General features: G+C 41.9%; 1 protein-coding gene across 6 annotated transcripts in view; it reads right to left on the bottom strand.

Annotated features, from left to right (window-relative positions):
* larp1 (La ribonucleoprotein 1, translational regulator) overlaps positions 1-17,114 on the bottom strand; it is a 70,955-nt gene that overhangs the window by 17,654 nt on the left and 36,187 nt on the right. For all 6 annotated transcript variants that reach the window (XR_015107236.1, XR_015107235.1, XR_015107237.1 and 3 more), the window contains 7 exons: positions 9,988-10,135; positions 9,027-9,161; positions 6,600-6,752; positions 4,665-4,827; positions 2,947-3,091; positions 1,150-1,318; positions 771-931 (listed from right to left, as the gene is read on the bottom strand). Coding sequence is in view for 3 of the 6 variants with exons in the window: in XM_086161100.1 (XP_086017226.1) it covers positions 771-931; positions 1,150-1,318; positions 2,947-3,091; positions 4,665-4,827; positions 6,600-6,752; positions 9,027-9,161; positions 9,988-10,135 (1,074 nt within the window). In the remaining 3 variants the exon portion in view is untranslated. The remainder of the gene's footprint in view (positions 1-770; positions 932-1,149; positions 1,319-2,946; positions 3,092-4,664; positions 4,828-6,599; positions 6,753-9,026; positions 9,162-9,987; positions 10,136-17,114) is intronic.

The following is a 17,114-nucleotide window of genomic DNA, read 5'->3' as shown; positions in this document are numbered from 1 at the left end:
GTGTTGTGTTAGAGTGTCATCTCGATTGGTGGTGTGCCGCAGGATTTTGCAAATGTAAAAAATGTGCCACGGCTCAAAATAGGTTGAAAATCACTGATTTAGCCTTAACTGTGAAACTAACGACACACATGAATGAGCTAGACATGAAGCTACAAGGGAAAAACTGGTTTGTCCATGAAATGCGAGCTAATGCCAGAGCATTCAAAACCAAGCTGGTTTTATTTTCAAAGCAAATGAGTCTTGCTTTTATCAGATGAGTCTGATATATACCATTTCCAAATGCGTTTTTTTTTTTGTGTGTGTGTGTATCGTACCCACCGCGTCTGTCCAATTTTAAAATTCAATGTGGCCCCTGAGAAGAAAAGTTTGCCCACCCCTGGACTAGACGCCATGTTTGTCGAACATGTCACCACAAATCCACCATCTTCAAACTGAAGTATGGTGGTGCCAACACAAAACTATGGGGATGCTTCTCCGCAGCAGGCACTGGAAGGCTTGTAAAGGTAAAGGGAAAATGAATGCAGAAAAAAAATGCCAAAAATTTCAATATTAAAGAGGTTTTTATTGTGAATTCTTTTTGAAAAAAAAATTAAGATTTTGACCAAGATTTAATCTATAAAAGCAGGTTGAAATATCCAAGGGGGTAAATTCCACGCACACATGCACACACGCACGCATACGTACACGTATATATCCACACCAAAATTATGAATTTTGTCACTCAATAATATAATTGCAGATTTTAACCCTTTGAAATATTTTGGACTAACCTTATGTCTAGTTGGGGAAGGTCTTGGCCTCTTCTTGACCTCGATCCAGGACTCAGAGTCCAAGTCAGGGAGGCTAGCAGAGAGGCCCTTGGACATCACCTTGAGATTGGATGCTTCTGATTCAATATGGGCTTGCGAGAGTGTGGAGGCGCTTGGAGATGCTACAAAAAGAGTCACATTATTAAATTCCGAAGCAGAATTTCCTCAGAAATTATGTTACATGTGAGAAACCCTGATCACAGGGTAAAAAAATAAAAACAAAAGCCTTTTTCAAAATAAAACCCACCAAAATCACCAATTTTTACAACAATCTGGAAAGTGAAGAATTACCAAAACACTAGCAGCTCAAATAGACGCGATACCAGACCTGAGCCATTACCTTGGTTTTCCTCACTCATTTGTCTGGGAATAAACTCTGGGCAGTTTATGAGTTGAGAGAAGTCAGTCTGGTTTAGCATGGTCAGGCCCGGGAGAGGCCACTTCTCTGGTTCCACCTTCCGTCGAACCTTCATATCGATCATTTCCACTTCCTGACTGTCCTTCAGAGCCTAAGGAGAGACGATAGGTCCAGCGGCTGAAAATCAATACAGTATGGCATCTTAGGACAGATTTAAACCATAAAAATCAGAATTAGGACTTAATGTTTTAAGGCAGGGGTCGACAACCTGCGGCTCCGCAGCCACACACTTCTGCTTCAGTTCCTGTGGCTTTGGACAATGAATTATTTAATTAGTATGTAATTTAAATTAATATAATTTTAGTTTGTTGTATTTTGTTGAAATTGAGTAAATGTGTTTAATTTTTTTTTATTGCTTAAAATATGCTCCACAACTACTGACATACAACACCCTCAATGCCATTTATTGAGCTTTTAAAGCCCTGAAGTGCAGACGCTGTGTGCTGAAGTTCAGGAGCAAAATCATATTAACCGGGTAAACTAAATATTTAGCAATTCAACATTTTAATTGTTTTATTATTTAATGACTGAAGCCCAAGTGCACACGATAAAATGATGACGGTACACGGACACAGAGGGCATTTTTGGTTTGCTGCCGGGGTGGGGGGTCAATACAAGGAGGACTCAAACATACATTGACTATTTTATTTGAATGTATTCTTCAACCCAGAGTCTTTTTTTTGATAGAGTTCAAACTTTTGTTGCAGTAGTTGATTTTTTATGTTCATCTGTTCATCTCTCAAAGACCTCTCTACTGTTGTAGCAAAATCTACATATTTCATTTATTAAGTATAGTTGAAGTTTAGATGCACTACATGAAAAGACAGTGGGTACAAAGTTAAGACGTCTGAAGGTGCCATGTTCACCTACTCAAATACTTTTATACCATAAGGAGTTCTAGGCATCATACTGCTTAATGATTAATGTAGTTTGGTGTGCAAATCTGCCCAAGAACAAAAGCTATTCCTTGTGAAGATGCCAGTGCTAGAAATGGAGTGTCACTATCCATGGTCAAATGACTTCTGCACTGACATGGGCCGAAAGGCCATTCAGTGAGGAAAACCCATTACTAAAAAAGCTACTTAAATAGTCCAGTTGAAATCTGCAAATGCAAACAGGGACAAAGACCTTCAGTTTTGGATATATGTCTTATGGCCCAATGAAAATAAGATTGAACTGCTTGGCCATAATGACCACTGATACATTTGCAATAAAAAGGGGAAGTTTGCAGCCTTGTAAGCTGGCTACAAACTTCGACTGTCAAGTTGAGGTGTCTGCCTTGATTGGCGGGGATGGTTTGCTGCACGGACTGGTGTGCTTCACATAAAAGATGGCATCATGAGGAAAAAACATTAAAAACCATTTCACCAAGACCAAGGCGTCAGCCTTCCTGTCAAGATGAATACCAACCAAACTTCTAAGGCATTATTCTGGCAGTTAGTAAATGGAAATAACTTTGGTAATACCAATTGACCTAAACCGGATAAGTTTACTTAAGCTTAATGTTGGACAACAAAGAATAAAAAGGTTGTCTTTTGATACAGTGTCTGTAAACTTCTGGATTCAACTGTAAATGCTGCAGCATGCTTATTAACTCTGAAATCTCTCCATAAAGCATGCTATATTTTGATTATTTTAGACTTAAAGGATCAATTTGCCATCTCTTTCTTAACATCAGCAAGCAATAATTTCCCCAGAATTTCTGTAAAACATACTTACATCCAGAATGAGAGTGATGTTGGTGGTGAGGGCCTGCACTCTGTGGAAGCTGGCTATTAGACCAATGGGCAAGAAGCCTTCCTTATCCATCTTCCTGCGAAGGAAGAAATCACGCTCCAGGTTGTCCAGGCTGAAGTAGTACTCACTACATTCAGGGTTAGAGAAGAACAAATAAGATGTGGCAAAACCTTTCAGGACAGAAGGCTAAACTTATTCTGGAGAAAACATTTATTGAAAACAAAGTTGAGTACTTGTGTTTTAGGATCCCTAAAAACAATGCATACTGCTAACTTGTGATACTTCCAGTGGTGGGCCGTTGGCCTGCAAGGCCTTCTCTGCTGGCCTAAAAAATATCTGAATCATGAATTGAATTAGATTTTGCTCATGAATACTTATAATAATTCCAAATGGCCTGTCTGCTTCCTTCCATAGCTTTTTCCTTTGCTGTGCTGCTTCAAGACATATATTTTCAGATTTAGGTATCTAACCAATCACATTTCAGCCATTATTTGTTGCCATGCAGAGTCAAAGTCAAAAGAATCTGCCCGCAGGCCTGCAGAATCAGATTCACAGGCGCTCTAGCAAAAAATAAATGTTGATGAAACTGCTTCAACCAATCAAGATTTTGAGTTGTGGCACCAAGGCCTTTTAGAAGGGTATGGTAATGTCAGCGTGTCACACGCCCTTGATTGGATAGTCAGAGAGTGTACTAGCCAGAGCTTGCAGGCTGCATGAACATAAATATAGTTATGTTAATATAACAGCTAATATGTCTACACTTGATGGCTGAAGGAAGAGAAGAAATTGATGTAGTTGCGGATTTATTGTCAAAGGCATTTTCAAGATGGACTTTAAAGAAGCTGGACATTGTTAAGAAAGGTTGGGTAATTCCGAAGCTAGCAAGCCTGTTACAGACCTGATTACATTGCAGGTCTTATCCATTTTTGGTGGAAAATGAATGTCTGGGTAAAGTTTTGGCACGGTGTTTTGATGGTGCAGCGTTCCAGTTTCAGCATTAGCTGCGATGGTGACAGAAAAGGACTTCTTGAAGAAGCTAATAATTGTAATTGAGCTAGTGATTGAACTCTTTTTGAGCACAGAAAGGAGGATGGAAATTTTGGTGGGTAAAAGATTTCTATTTTCCTAAATAATATTGCAATTTTATGAGGGTATTATTATTGTGCTTGTTTATGTGTGTCGCAGTTGTAGCTGCAGTAGGAGACTTGAGCACTCCGTGTTTGCTTATTCAGCGTAAGCATTTACTGAGGCTACACGAGTTCTCCCTGCGATGTAATGGCCCTTTATACTGCAATACTGCATAATAAGATGTTTTCTAAAGCCGTTGATAAATGGAGCACTACTGAAGTCCTGTGTGTGAAAAACACAGCCCACCACTGGATATGACTATATTTGATTTCTGACTAACCTACAAATGTGCATTAACATGAAAATGATTCTAATATTGGGTCTATTTTAAAAACTATTTGCCATATCCATGAAAAAGAGAACAAAAAACAGAAAGGACCTGCCTTCCACAAATATGAAAACCTAAAAACCAGAAGATTATGACCTAAACTGTTTCTCTACAATCATAGAAAATTGCAATTTATTTTAGTTACTACTAGGGCAAAAGTGTGTAGATTGTATCCAATAGTGTGCTACAATCAAATCCCACAGTCATTATGGTGTAGTTGCAAATGAGTTTCCTGTAAACTTACATTTGCCTCTTAATGTAGTCCTTCAGGAGATCCTGATCTAGAGAGTTAAGGTCACTGCTACTCATGTTGTCATAGTAATAGGTCACTGAGTTGCTAAACTTTTGGCCATACAGTCCAGCTCTCATATTGTAGGACTTGTAGCCATAGTTGCAGTCATGTTGCCCTTGAAAAGAGAGAAACAAGTCACTCAAGTTGATTTTGGTCTGCTGAAACAATTATATCCATATTTTCAAATGAAATATTACAGACAATTGCAATTGTTAGTTTAACATTTTCAAGCTTAATGTCTTGATAACATGTGTCTATTCACAAGCTTAAAGAAAAGTTCACTAATTACAAAGTCCTTTTTAATATAAACACTGATATTTCTTTGGGGGGGGCTAGAAAATAAATATGTTGTACCCAGTGTGTCCTCTTAGCTGCTTGCTTGCACAATTGCCCAGTGCTCCAGCGTTCTCCCACAGCAAATATATGCTGCACATGAAAGAAAATCCAAGCAGAACTCTTAATAAAATAAATGTGTTTAAGTTAGCTTTTCAGCTTTGCTGTGCGCAGAGAACACTGGAGCAGTGCGCAATTGCACAAACGTGCAGCTTGGCGGGAAGAACGGTTGTACCATCAGTCTTGTTAAATAATACATTTTTAGTACTTTCTTTCAATGGCTCTGATGAGCAGCATTAGGAAAGCAAGCACAAGTGGAGGAGTTCAGAATAGGTTTGTATATACTCAGTCACACCGGTAATGGTATTATTAAAAAAAAAATGGCAGCTAGACCTCCATTTCTTTAGGAAGTTTCTCATCCCATCCAAGAGACAGCTTGAACTCTGTAGTTCAGTTCTGAATTTATGTTTATTTGAGCTGCAGAACTCTAGATGCTTTACTGATAAGCAGCAAAATGTATTAATGATATATCAGGTTAGCAAACAAGGAGAATTCCACTAGACCAAAAGTGTTTTGTAAAAACACTTTAATGTCAAAGGGGGCCAGGTCAAAGTCACCAGCAATGCAGTTTGTAACACAAATAGCCCAAGAGCAGATAAGCTTCATTTGAGTTGAATAAGAAGGGTCATAGCTGAATTAAAAGTGGAGGATTCTGTTCAAGTATTGGAAACTATAACTCTGGCTCTTTCTAAATTTAAGATAGAAAAAAATATTGCAATCTACTTATATATTTCTACTTTCTATTTTCCCTGCGTGGTCAAAATACTATCCCTACCGTAAGATGATCTGGTTGGTCTTTGTAAGAAGTTGATAAAATACTGTAAAAAGTAGCACACTGAGCACAGTGCTTGGGGACAAATGCAATATGGTGTGAATATTTTATAGCAAGGGTTATTTACGACTTTTTGGAAACACTCTTGCAGTATCAAAACTTTTTTTTTTCTGACATTTCAGAACAGATGTTTTGATGACTACCATTCGGTAGAGTTCACTACTTAATATAGGTGAACCGGACACACAACAAAGAAACAAAAAATAAAAATATATATATTTATCTGGGAAATACATATTCCTTTATGAATCAGGGAGGGAACTAAAGAATGCGTCTTTACTAAGAATCATCTCTCTCCCAGACCAAGAAATTATGATTTCTAGCATTCATTTTATTTTTATTTTGCAACAATGCTGAGATCAGAGTTGGCTGTGTCCTCTCCACTATTTTTTGTCAGAGAAGAGACATGAAGACCTCATCACTTCTTCAGCATATCTATAGGTTAAAATCTTTGGTAACAGCTCTGGTACTGTACTAAGTTTCTGGTGGTAAATGCACCTTTATGTCAGATTAGTTTTAAGAAAATAAGAAAAAAAAATACCACAAGACGTGCAAGGAACATTAGATGAAAATTGGAGAGCACAAGTATCTGTTGCCATACTTGCAGTTTTTGCATAAAGGATCTCTTCATGTGTCATTTACAGCTGAAAATAAATACATACCTCTCCCACTAGCTCTGCCTCTTCCCCGGCCTCTTCCTCTACCACGTCCACGACCTCTGAAGCCTCCATGGAATGCTGCACCCTCACTCTTCACACTGGACACCTCATCTTGGTCATCACGCCACTGTTGCTCATACTTTTGGCTATGCCAGTCTGATCAGACAACCACCAAAAATCCCTTTACATTAACATCTTGCCAGAACAGTTGCATGGAACATAACAGTTGAACAGAATTTGAAATGAGAGAAGAGAATTTAGCTATGATTTTAAATGAGAGAACAAAACGTAAATTCTTGGCTAAAAAGTCTTAAATAGCTAGTAATATGTGTGCAGGCACGCGCACACACACACGCACGCACGCACGCACACACACGCACACGCACACACGCACACACGCACACACGCACACACAAACCTTTCCCCCTCTTTTCGTTGCGAGAGCTGTGTGGCAACCTTCACCAAGACCTGGCTGGACGACAACACGACCCGATTGCACAGTGGAGGTAGTGGGGTACCCTATGACCTGTGCCGACGGACGGCAGCTTCAGGCATGTCCAAGGTAGGAGGTTTGGCACCGTACATTAACAACTCTTGGTGCACAGCTACGAAAATTATCGGAACGTCCCGCTCCCCTGAATTGGAATACCTTGCAGTGAAATGCAGACCATATAAAATGGTCAGAGAACTCAGCTCTGTTATTATTGTAGCAGCCTTTACACTGCTGCGAGCTAATGCTAAGTTAGCACTGGGGGAACTCTACAGCCTGATTAGCAGCCAGATGGATGCGAATCCAGAAGCTGCTGTGACTGTAGCCAGTGATTTCAATCACACAGAGTTAAAGCCTGTGCTCAATACGGAAAGTTTCCAACGAGGGATAATAATATACTTGTCCAGGTATACTGCAACATTCCAGGTGAATAGAAGGCAGCAGCATCCCCCCACCTTGGAATGTCAGATCACATCTCTGTAGAACTGATCCCTGCCTACAAACCTTTCATCTGCAGGTCAAAACCCATCATCAGAACGTTCAAAGTCTCGACTAGAAGCCTCCTCCGCCCCACAAGACTGCTTTGAACACACAGACGGTGGGGTATTGAAAGAGGGTGCTGATCTTGAGGACTACACATCAGCTGTCTTGTCATGTTTTTTTTTTCCACACCAACATTGTCCTACCCATAAAGACAATCACTGTCTTTCCAAACCAAATGCATGGATGGACAGGACAGTGAGGCCCCTGCTCAAAGTGTGGGATGCCGCCTATAGAGCAGGGGCTGGCCAACAGCAGGGCCCCGAGGGATCTGAGAAATGGCACACAGCTGGCAAAAAACAGATACAAACAATGCACTAAAGACCACTTCAACAGCAACGTCCCATGACATATGTGGACAGGTACCAAGGCCATCACTGACTACAGAGGCAGAGCCCAGCAGGTCAGCCTCGACCCCATCCTGCCTGACACCCTGAACAGTTTATTTGCTCGCTTGGACTTGTCAAGCTGCGGAGATGCTACACATCTTCCTATGCAGCACCAGCCTCTATTGAAGTGCGTTGACAGCTTCAGGGCATCCACATCTCATTCAATCTGACCTGGTCCACAAACACCTCAAACCTGGTAAGAAAGCCCAGCAACGAATCTTGTTCCTCAGGAAGCTAAAGCGAGCGTCTCAGCTGCTCATCAATTTCTACAGATCCTCTGTCTCAGTGCTTCAGTGTGGTTTGGTGGCTGAACGGTATGCGACAGAAAGGAGCTGACCTGGGTGGTGAGAACAGCACAGGGCCAGATCTGGGCCACCTTCTCCCAGATCTGGGCTCTATCTACAATGCCCAGATGCAGCCAAGAAGATTACGGCGTGTCCTTCCCAACCGGGAAACAGCCTGTTTTTGCCACTCCCACCAGTAAAGTGATACAGGACAATCAATACCCACACATAGTGACTGAAAAACAACTTTTACCCAAGAGCTGTAAAAGCAATCTCACCCCCCCATGCCCCCCCAAGCTACCTCACCCAATCCCCAGCAGAGCACTCCCACCTGAACCCACACACTCATACAATGCCCCCTGCAGACAACCACTCTATCCTCAGACGCCCCCCCACAGACAATTTCACACCCACCCTTGCACAAAGCTGCACTGTAAATTCAGTCGCATTTATATCACCATTCATGCCATCCACACTATGTGTAAAACTGTGCACTATGTATATAACTTGCCAGTCTATGTATTCTTATTTTAATCCTGTACATAGGCTGAGCCAGGGGCTTTTGTTGCAAAATTTCACTGTGCCTGCACAACAATTAAAAATCTTGATTCTTGCCATTATACCATCAAATTTTAGAGCTCTGTCAAATAAAGAAAAATATTGCTTTGCACATCACCTAAAGTAATACTATGCATAACTGGTCGGAGCAGTGATGAGGCCAACTCACCTCTCAGGTCATTCCTGGTGTTGGAAGCCAGGCGAATGTTTTCATTTTGTTTGCTGTTATTCCTGTTTGCTGAGCGCTCCCTGGGACCTTCCGGCTTTACTTCAATCATCAAGGGAACCCATTTTTTTTTGTTTCCTTTTTAGAATCACAAAGTGAAAACAATATTCATAGAGGCAAATTAATTAATGAATGAAAAGTTGATTAAATGTAACTGAAATGGCAGTTTTAAATAACTGCAACAACATAAAAAACTAGCTGAGGATACCCACAAATTAATATAATGAACAAATGTGCTGTACTCAGAAAAAACTATAGCACACTAGAACGATTCACAATTTAATTTACTGCTGGGCAATTGATAAGTCTTCAATTAACCCACCTAAAAGGCTTGGATCTTTTTAAGCCAACTTCCTCAATTACTGCAATAGTTTTCTCACCAAACACGCTCATTTCTAAGACTATCTGTCAAGAACAGTTGCATGTTTCATTATCAGGTGATGTTTATCATGATTAAGAACATAGGAGAACTGTATTTTTTCCATTGTTAAAATTTGTGGTGCCACATATTTCATCATTCACATGTCAAAAAGTTTGGGGACAGATTTTTCAGATCACAATGTCATCTGCAAACACCATAGTCCATGGACATTCCCGTCGAACCACAAGAATAACTATAGTACAGTTTCAAAATTACACTTGTGCCCTTTTGCTACGAGCATTTTTTTCTTGCCCAAAAAGTTGTCCCATTTCAAATGACAAATGTAATAAGACATTTATAATAACAATGGAAAACTTGACCAAAAAGCAGTGCCTAGTGAACTCTCAAACTTCAATTTATTCAATGTATTTTTGTATAAATCAATCATACGAGTAACTTACACAACATCATATTGCATTCCCTATTACTATGTGGTTTGTGCTTTTGCATGCATTTCCAACATGCTACATCCACCTCATTTACCTTTTTTCTTCAATCCATTTTTCTGCAGTTCATCATCATCACTCTTCTCTCCTCCAGAGTCATCTGACTTGGTTTTCACATTCTCCTTGCTCTCCTCGTTGTCCCTTCTCTCTTTCAAATCTTTTTTGCCCGTTGTCCTCTTGTGGCCCTATTAAGGATAATTCAGACACATGATTAGAAAACAGAACAAAATGCAAGATCTCTCCATTGGGGTCTAAAACACCAAGACCAAGACTTAAAGAATCTTAAAATTAAGTCAAAAAAATATCTTTATTGGACATCAAATGTGAAAATGGCTGGTATATTCAATACAATCTGAGTAGAGGTTTTTACCCCCCCCAATGTATTCATACAGATGATGACTTGATTTTTATCTTTCAAGCCCCTTTCAAACGTTCAATGCTACCTTCCCCTGCTTTGTTTGGATGGGCAACACAGGACATCAAACAGTCTTTTAAAAGACATGCCTCCAGTTTTATGTCGGTCATGATTACAGCAAAAGCACAATCAGCAAAACATACAGTAACTGTCCAAATGTTAGATTTCTTGATGTGATGGACCATCATGGTATGTTGTCTGTCACAATAGTAGGCCTTGTTGGTGCAGGTGACCCTGTACATTTAGCCTGCCATTTGGCCTTTCATTATTGATTCCAGACTTCCTTCTTTCTTGTTCTGAGAGAGAATGTGAAACGATTTGATGTCTACCTACAGTATATTTACAGGATATATCACCACCATGGTCCAAAAAAGTAGTTCTCAGGACCAGGTAAACTTTATTAGTTTGTAGTTTAGTTTGAGACTACAACTTCAGGATTTTTCAGCAGCTGACAGGGCATGGGCACCCTGATAGGTTTGCAGCTTCACAGTCTAACCAGATCAAACTGCAAGGCTATATGTGTTCCTGTCAATTGAACCCAGCATAAACTTGGTTATGTAACAGAAGGCCTTCTGTTGGATGAAGCCAAATGGATCAGTCATTACTGACATAAAACTCCTGGATGGGAATCACAGATGAGTCAGGGGAACATTGCTGATCCATGACTGCTACAGAAAATGTTCTGATGCTCATGCACAATGTAATGGACTCCAGACTATTGAGAGAGAGAGAGAGAGAAGACTAACCGATCTGAGATGTAAGTGCTTTGATCTGTTGAAGGGCATGATCATGACAGCCTGGACTGACATCAAAAACTACAATCTCCAATGTGTTCTGTGCGCTTTATGCCAGAATAGGTTTGTGCATCGCAGGAGCTCTTCCCCCCTTATCTTAAATAACCAACACACAAACCATAATGGGCTAGTGCGTTTATTTTCTCAGCAAAGTTATCATTCCTAACTTTGCTGAGAAAATTAACAGCATTAGTAGTATGCAGTGTGGCCTGTTGAAACTAAACACTTCTGGGTTCTAATTCAGAGACAAAATGTTGGAAATGTTGAGTGAAATTAAATTAATGCTAGACTTAAGTGTTTACAAAGGCCAAGTGTGGACTAATCAAAAGGAAAAACACTATACTTGTAAACTCATGGTCATGGTGAGGCTACATTTGATTGATATGGATTTATGGTTAATAAATGGTGGGGGTTTTGAGATATGTATTTTGATTAACCCTTGTGTGGTGTTCGGGTCTGTGGGATCCATTTTCACTTTTTTGTGTGTGTATCTGTGTGTGTGTGTGTGTGTGTGTGTGTGTGCCCACAGACCCGAACACCACACAAGTGTTAACTATGTAATATAGTTTTAGTAAGCTTATTTAAGTATCAATTGAGATAATGTGTAAGTGTATTTTAGCATGTTATAGAGCATACTATTAACATTTTGATCATTTACATTTGGTTGTGATTTATATTCTTTATGTAAAAGGCCAACAATGGACAACTGTTGAAATTCTTTGTGTTGCATTCTTTGAAATTATACTATTTTAAACTATCATTTCTATCTAAATAAATGTTTTATCCTAAGAAGTAAACGTAGTTATGGTGAGGAGGGCCACAAAGTTTGTTAAGTCTGTTCAGTTTTGGAAAGGAATCGTTGCAGGGAGTTTCTGACTGAAATGCAATAATTAGTTTTTTTCCTTCTATGACTGTTGAAAAAGTTGATGTCAATAAAAAAAAAAAAGTTAAAAAGTTGATATCAATACTTGCCAATTTCCCACTGTTCTGAAAAAATGTGTTCAAGTGGTGCTTCCTGCACCATCAAACGTTGCGTGTAGTTGACTGATGTAAAATAAACAAAACTTCAGTTTAAACTTCAAATGTATGTATTCAAATATTGAAATATGAATATGCAACAACCTGTGTAAATAAATATACTGATGCACATGGACACATCCTCAGTGATGTTCCTGGAATAATTGGGTGTTTCGGGTCTTTCAACATCATACACCCTCATCCAGGTGACCCAGCCAGGGCTGATCAGACCCCGGCTTGTCTCCAGTTGGCACGCTAGCTGCCATGACTCCATGACTCTCCTCTGAGGCCCTCTCAGCCGCTTCGGTGGTATTGCGGATGGCTCTTCTCTTATGCCGCCCAACAATGCCCAGACAACCCAGAGCACTGGCATAGGACCGGGCCACAAAGCCCCTGCAGCCCACTTCCACTGGAAGGCATTTTGCCCTCCATCCTGCTTGCTGGCACTTATTGACCAGTCCCGTGTAATTGGAGAGCTTCCTCTCAAAAGCCCCTTACAGGTGGTCTTCCCACAAGACGGTCAACTCCAGCATTATCACTTGAGTGGTGGGCTCTGATACAAGGACAATGTCAGGACGGAGGGTGGTGGTTGCAATATGGCTAGGGAACTTAAGCTGTTCTTCAAGGTCCACTAGCAGCTGCCAGTCTCTTGCAGATGTCAGGATGCCTGCGGGTGTTCTTTTAGCAGTGGCCGCCTGCTCCCGACAAAGCCATTGGAGTTCTTCTCAGGGCGGAATTGCTTTGCCCAAACCAACCTTGTGCTGAGTGCCTCAGCGATGGTCTTCAGGACTTGGTCATGCCTCCATCGGTAGCGCCCTTCTCCTAATGCTGTGGTGCAGCAGCTTAGGACGTGTTCTAAGGTGCCTCTCTTAGAACACAATGGGCAGGCTGGCGACTCTGCTAAGCCCCAAGTATGCAGGTTTAATGGACTGGGCAGCACATCGTACACTGCCTGGACAAGAAATTTGATGCGATGAGGCTCAGCTTTCGAGATGTCTGTCCAGGTAACTTTTCTCTCAAGCGTATTTACCCATCTTGTCCAGGCTCCCTGCTGTCTCATGCCCACCGCCTTTCAAGATCTCGATTCCTCCACAGACGCTCTCACCTCCTCTTGGACCAGGCGCCTCCTCTCCTTCCCCCTGGTGTTCATTTGGGGGGTTGGGAAGGAACCTAGCCCAGCTCGGCCCCGTGCGACGACTCCCACCAGAGTCCTATGGCGCAGCCTAGCTTCAGCTGTTTCTACAGCCTCTTCTGCCTTCCACTTCCTGCCTGTCCTTACCTGGATTCCAGCATTAGCCACCTTCGGATCGCTGGAATCCCTGTACAGCACCACCTCTCTGGCTTTGGCTACCTTGAACTCCTCCTCCAAGGACTTGAAGGGCAGCTGCAGTTTGTTGTTGCGCCCATAGAGAGCAATGCTGCTCAAGCTCTTTGGTAAACCCAACCATCTCTGGAGGTGGCTACTGACTTTCCTCTCCAGGGTCTCTACTGTGGAGAGTGGAACGGCATAGATGAGGAGCGGCCACAGGATCCTGGGGAGGATGCCGTGCTGGTAGACCCAAGTCTTGAATTTTCCAGGTAGACCGGACTTGTCCACAGACTTCAACCAGACATCCAACTCACCACAAGCTGTCTGGATGGATGCTATTTCTGTGAGAGAGCTGTCAAACATCTTGCCCAGACTCTTGACTGGTCTCTCTGAGATTGTAGGGATAGCTGCACCTGCGATGTTGAAGCGGAACTTGTCTTCTACCTTCCCTTTCCTGAGCACCATTGACCTAGATTTGGCAGGTTTGAAGCTCATTCGAGCCCACACTATCATCTTCTCCACCCCCTTTAGAATCCACCGACATCCAGGAATTGATTCTGTGGTGACTGTTGGGTCATCCATAAATGCCCTAATGGGTGGCTGTCCTTGTCCAGAGCTCATCAGGGGCCCTCTGCCCTCTGGCTCAGCAGACTTGGTGAGCATATTAATGGCCAGGGAGAATAGCGTCACAGAGATGGTACAACCTGAGATGATGCCAATCTCCACCTTGTGCCAGCTGGATGAAATTACTACTGAAGAAATATTAATATGCAACAAGCTTAATAATCCATTTCAATGGCTCAAAGGGCAGCGGCTTGCCAGCTTGCCCCCGTACATTCTTTTTCTTTTTCCCGTATAGTCTCATTTCCACTGATTTTTGCTCCTGCAGTTCTCCGTAAGTAGTAACAATTAATAGTAGAACAATGTGGGGTCCAGCGTATTTTTCTTGTTTTTTGAGCATCCTGAGTTCTTTCAAGTGTGCTGGATGCAGGTCCTGGCAGAGGCGAGCCGGGACTCCATTGTTTACACCGGGGATCAGTTCTTGGGACTCCGACATAGCGGCGTGACAGGCGAGAGACACTAAATCCCCAAGGAGTTGAAGAGGAAAAAACAGGGCTCCAGAGCCGGAAGGAGACAATCGCTGAAGAAGAGGAGATACTGACCCCTCCATAATTATTAGATCACAGGCCAATAAGTTGGACGAGTAAACCGCACTCACAAGAAGCGAGGGGGTGTTTTGTGAGAGCTCGGTCATGTGTTTCATGGAGACATGGCTGCACGACAACATCATGGAGTTGACCGAGAGTTAAGCTGGCTTTCAGTTGGTGTCAGAGGACAGGCGTTGTAGAGACATCGGTAAGGATACGGGAAGTGAGGTCACTGTTTACATTAACAAGTGGTGCAACCCTGGACACATTACAGTGAAAGAACGTGTGTGCACCGGACATTGAACTGTTAACGCTAAATCTTATTTGCCTAGAGAGTTTTCCAGGGCCATTATTGTTGTTTACGTTCCGACAGCAGACACATCGTGAGCTGCTGACATCTTCAAGACTACAGACTGCACCCCAATACCTTTGTCGTGATCAATGGGGATTTCAACCATGTTGCCCCTAAAACAACCCTTCCAACTTTGAAACAGTTTGTAGGCTTTAAGATCAGAGGATAAAACCCTGAATCTGCTGTATGCTAACATCAAAGAAGCATGGACATGAAAACAGGGGCCAGGGGATGGAAGGAGACCAACTGGAGGCCAATGAGTTAAAGATGTTCTTTAACAGGTTTTGTACTCTCTTTGCTCCCCTCCCCCTACACACTCATCCCACCTCTGCCCATCCCCCTAACTTCAACCCCCTCCCAAAACCCTGATTGGCTGTTCACCTCCCCACTACCACTCACCTTATCACCCTTCCCCCTCTACCTTTCAGCCACATCAGCTCTCCTGAACAACCTTCCCAGCTCCTACCTATTCACTTCAGCTCTGCTCCCCTTCCCCATCAGGGCTCTCTGAAGACCCGCTGGCTTCCACTGTCATCACAAGGGAGGACGTGAGAAGAGAGTTCAGTCCTCTCCAGACAGGAAAGACTGCGGGCCCTGACAGCCTCGTCCCTAGAGTGCTCAAAAGATGTTTTACCACATGGTTGTGTCCTGCGTCAGCATCCTTTACGCTGTGGTGTGCTGGGGCAGGAGGCTAATGGTTGATGCTCATAGTCCTAATAAACTCAACAGGAAGGCTAGCTCCATCCTGGGAGTTGAATTGGGCTTGTTAGTGAAGGTGTCTGTGAGGAGGATGCTGAAGAAGATGCTCTGTATCAGGGACAATGCCTCTCACCCCTTGCAAGATGTACTGAAGTCAAACCAGAGCACTTTTAGCCATAGACCACTGAGGAGAGCCACAGAACACCATAGATTAGCTAACTTACCTGTGGCCATCAAATGATATAACTCCTGCCCTTTCCGCAAGAAGGAAACCTGACACCAATAAAATCAATGTTTCAAGTAAATCAATATAATGTTTGAGCCTTCCAGCAAAATATTTTTCTTTAGAATTAATAAAGTTCTATTCTAATCAAGTATCACCCCTAATACTCAAACACACTAAGTGTGTGGAAGGTGAGAAAGGGAAAGAGGGGGAGACTTGGGAAAATTTTAATTTGACTATGCTCAACTGTACAGTCAAAAGCGAGTAAGCTATTGTGAGTTGAGACATTGAGACATGTGAGTTGGCATCTAAAATAAAGGTACCACTATATATATTGCTTTTTCTTACCTTACCAAGCCTTTTACTGTACAGGTTTTATAAAAACTATGATAGTTATTTGTAAAAAAAAAAAAAATTATATTTTTATTTAAAAAAAAAACGCTTGGGCCTGAATATAGGTTTTGAGCTTTGGTTTTATTCTATAGTACAGTATTGTACTCTTTAATAATTGTAAAAAATAAAGCTGACTACTTCACGGATTTAACCTATTGCGGGTTATTTTTAGTAACCCCTGCAATGAACGAGGGTTTACTGTATACTGTGTTCAGGAGATGAGATGGAAAAGTAGAAAGGCTAGTAGCTTAGGAGCAGGTTTAAGTTGTACAATCATGGTACTGACAGGAAGAGAAGTTGAGAAGGAGTTGTCTTGGAAGTTTTTGTTTGGAATGTTCTGGAAGTAAAAAGAGTGTCAGATATATGTCTGTTAGGTGTGATGCTCAATGTTGTTAGTAGCTACAGGTGGGATGTGAGTTAGAGAGGAAGGAATTCTATTCTGGAATGAGTTTGATGAAGTGAGGCAGAATATCCCCAGAGGTGAGAGTGGTAATTGGTACAGATGGTGGTAGAATTTGCAAAAAGGATGGAAATGGCTGTAGTGAATATTTTTTCCAGAAAAGGCAGGGACATAGGGTAAGAGCAAAGGCAGGTCCATGCAGGCAGGGGTACTATGCAATAGAACAGTATCAGCCTGAATGAAAGGAAAAGACAGATGTGAGACCAGCAATGCTGTCTGGTTTGGAGGCCATGCCATTTACAAAATAACAGGGAGCAGTGCTGGAGGAAGCAGAGGTAAAGATGATGAGGTTCTTTGGGACAGACAAGGAAAGATGGGATCCAGAATGAGTCTCAGTGGGACAGCACGTTAGAT

Source organism: Fistularia commersonii, chromosome 15 (assembly GCF_037954325.1).
Source record: "Fistularia commersonii isolate RoL2024-O1a breed Wild chromosome 15, RoL_Fcom_v1.0, whole genome shotgun sequence".
Lineage (NCBI taxonomy): Eukaryota > Metazoa > Chordata > Actinopteri > Syngnathiformes > Fistulariidae > Fistularia > Fistularia commersonii.
Note: the sequence above shows the minus strand (reverse complement) of the source record. Positions and strands in the feature narration are given on the sequence as shown.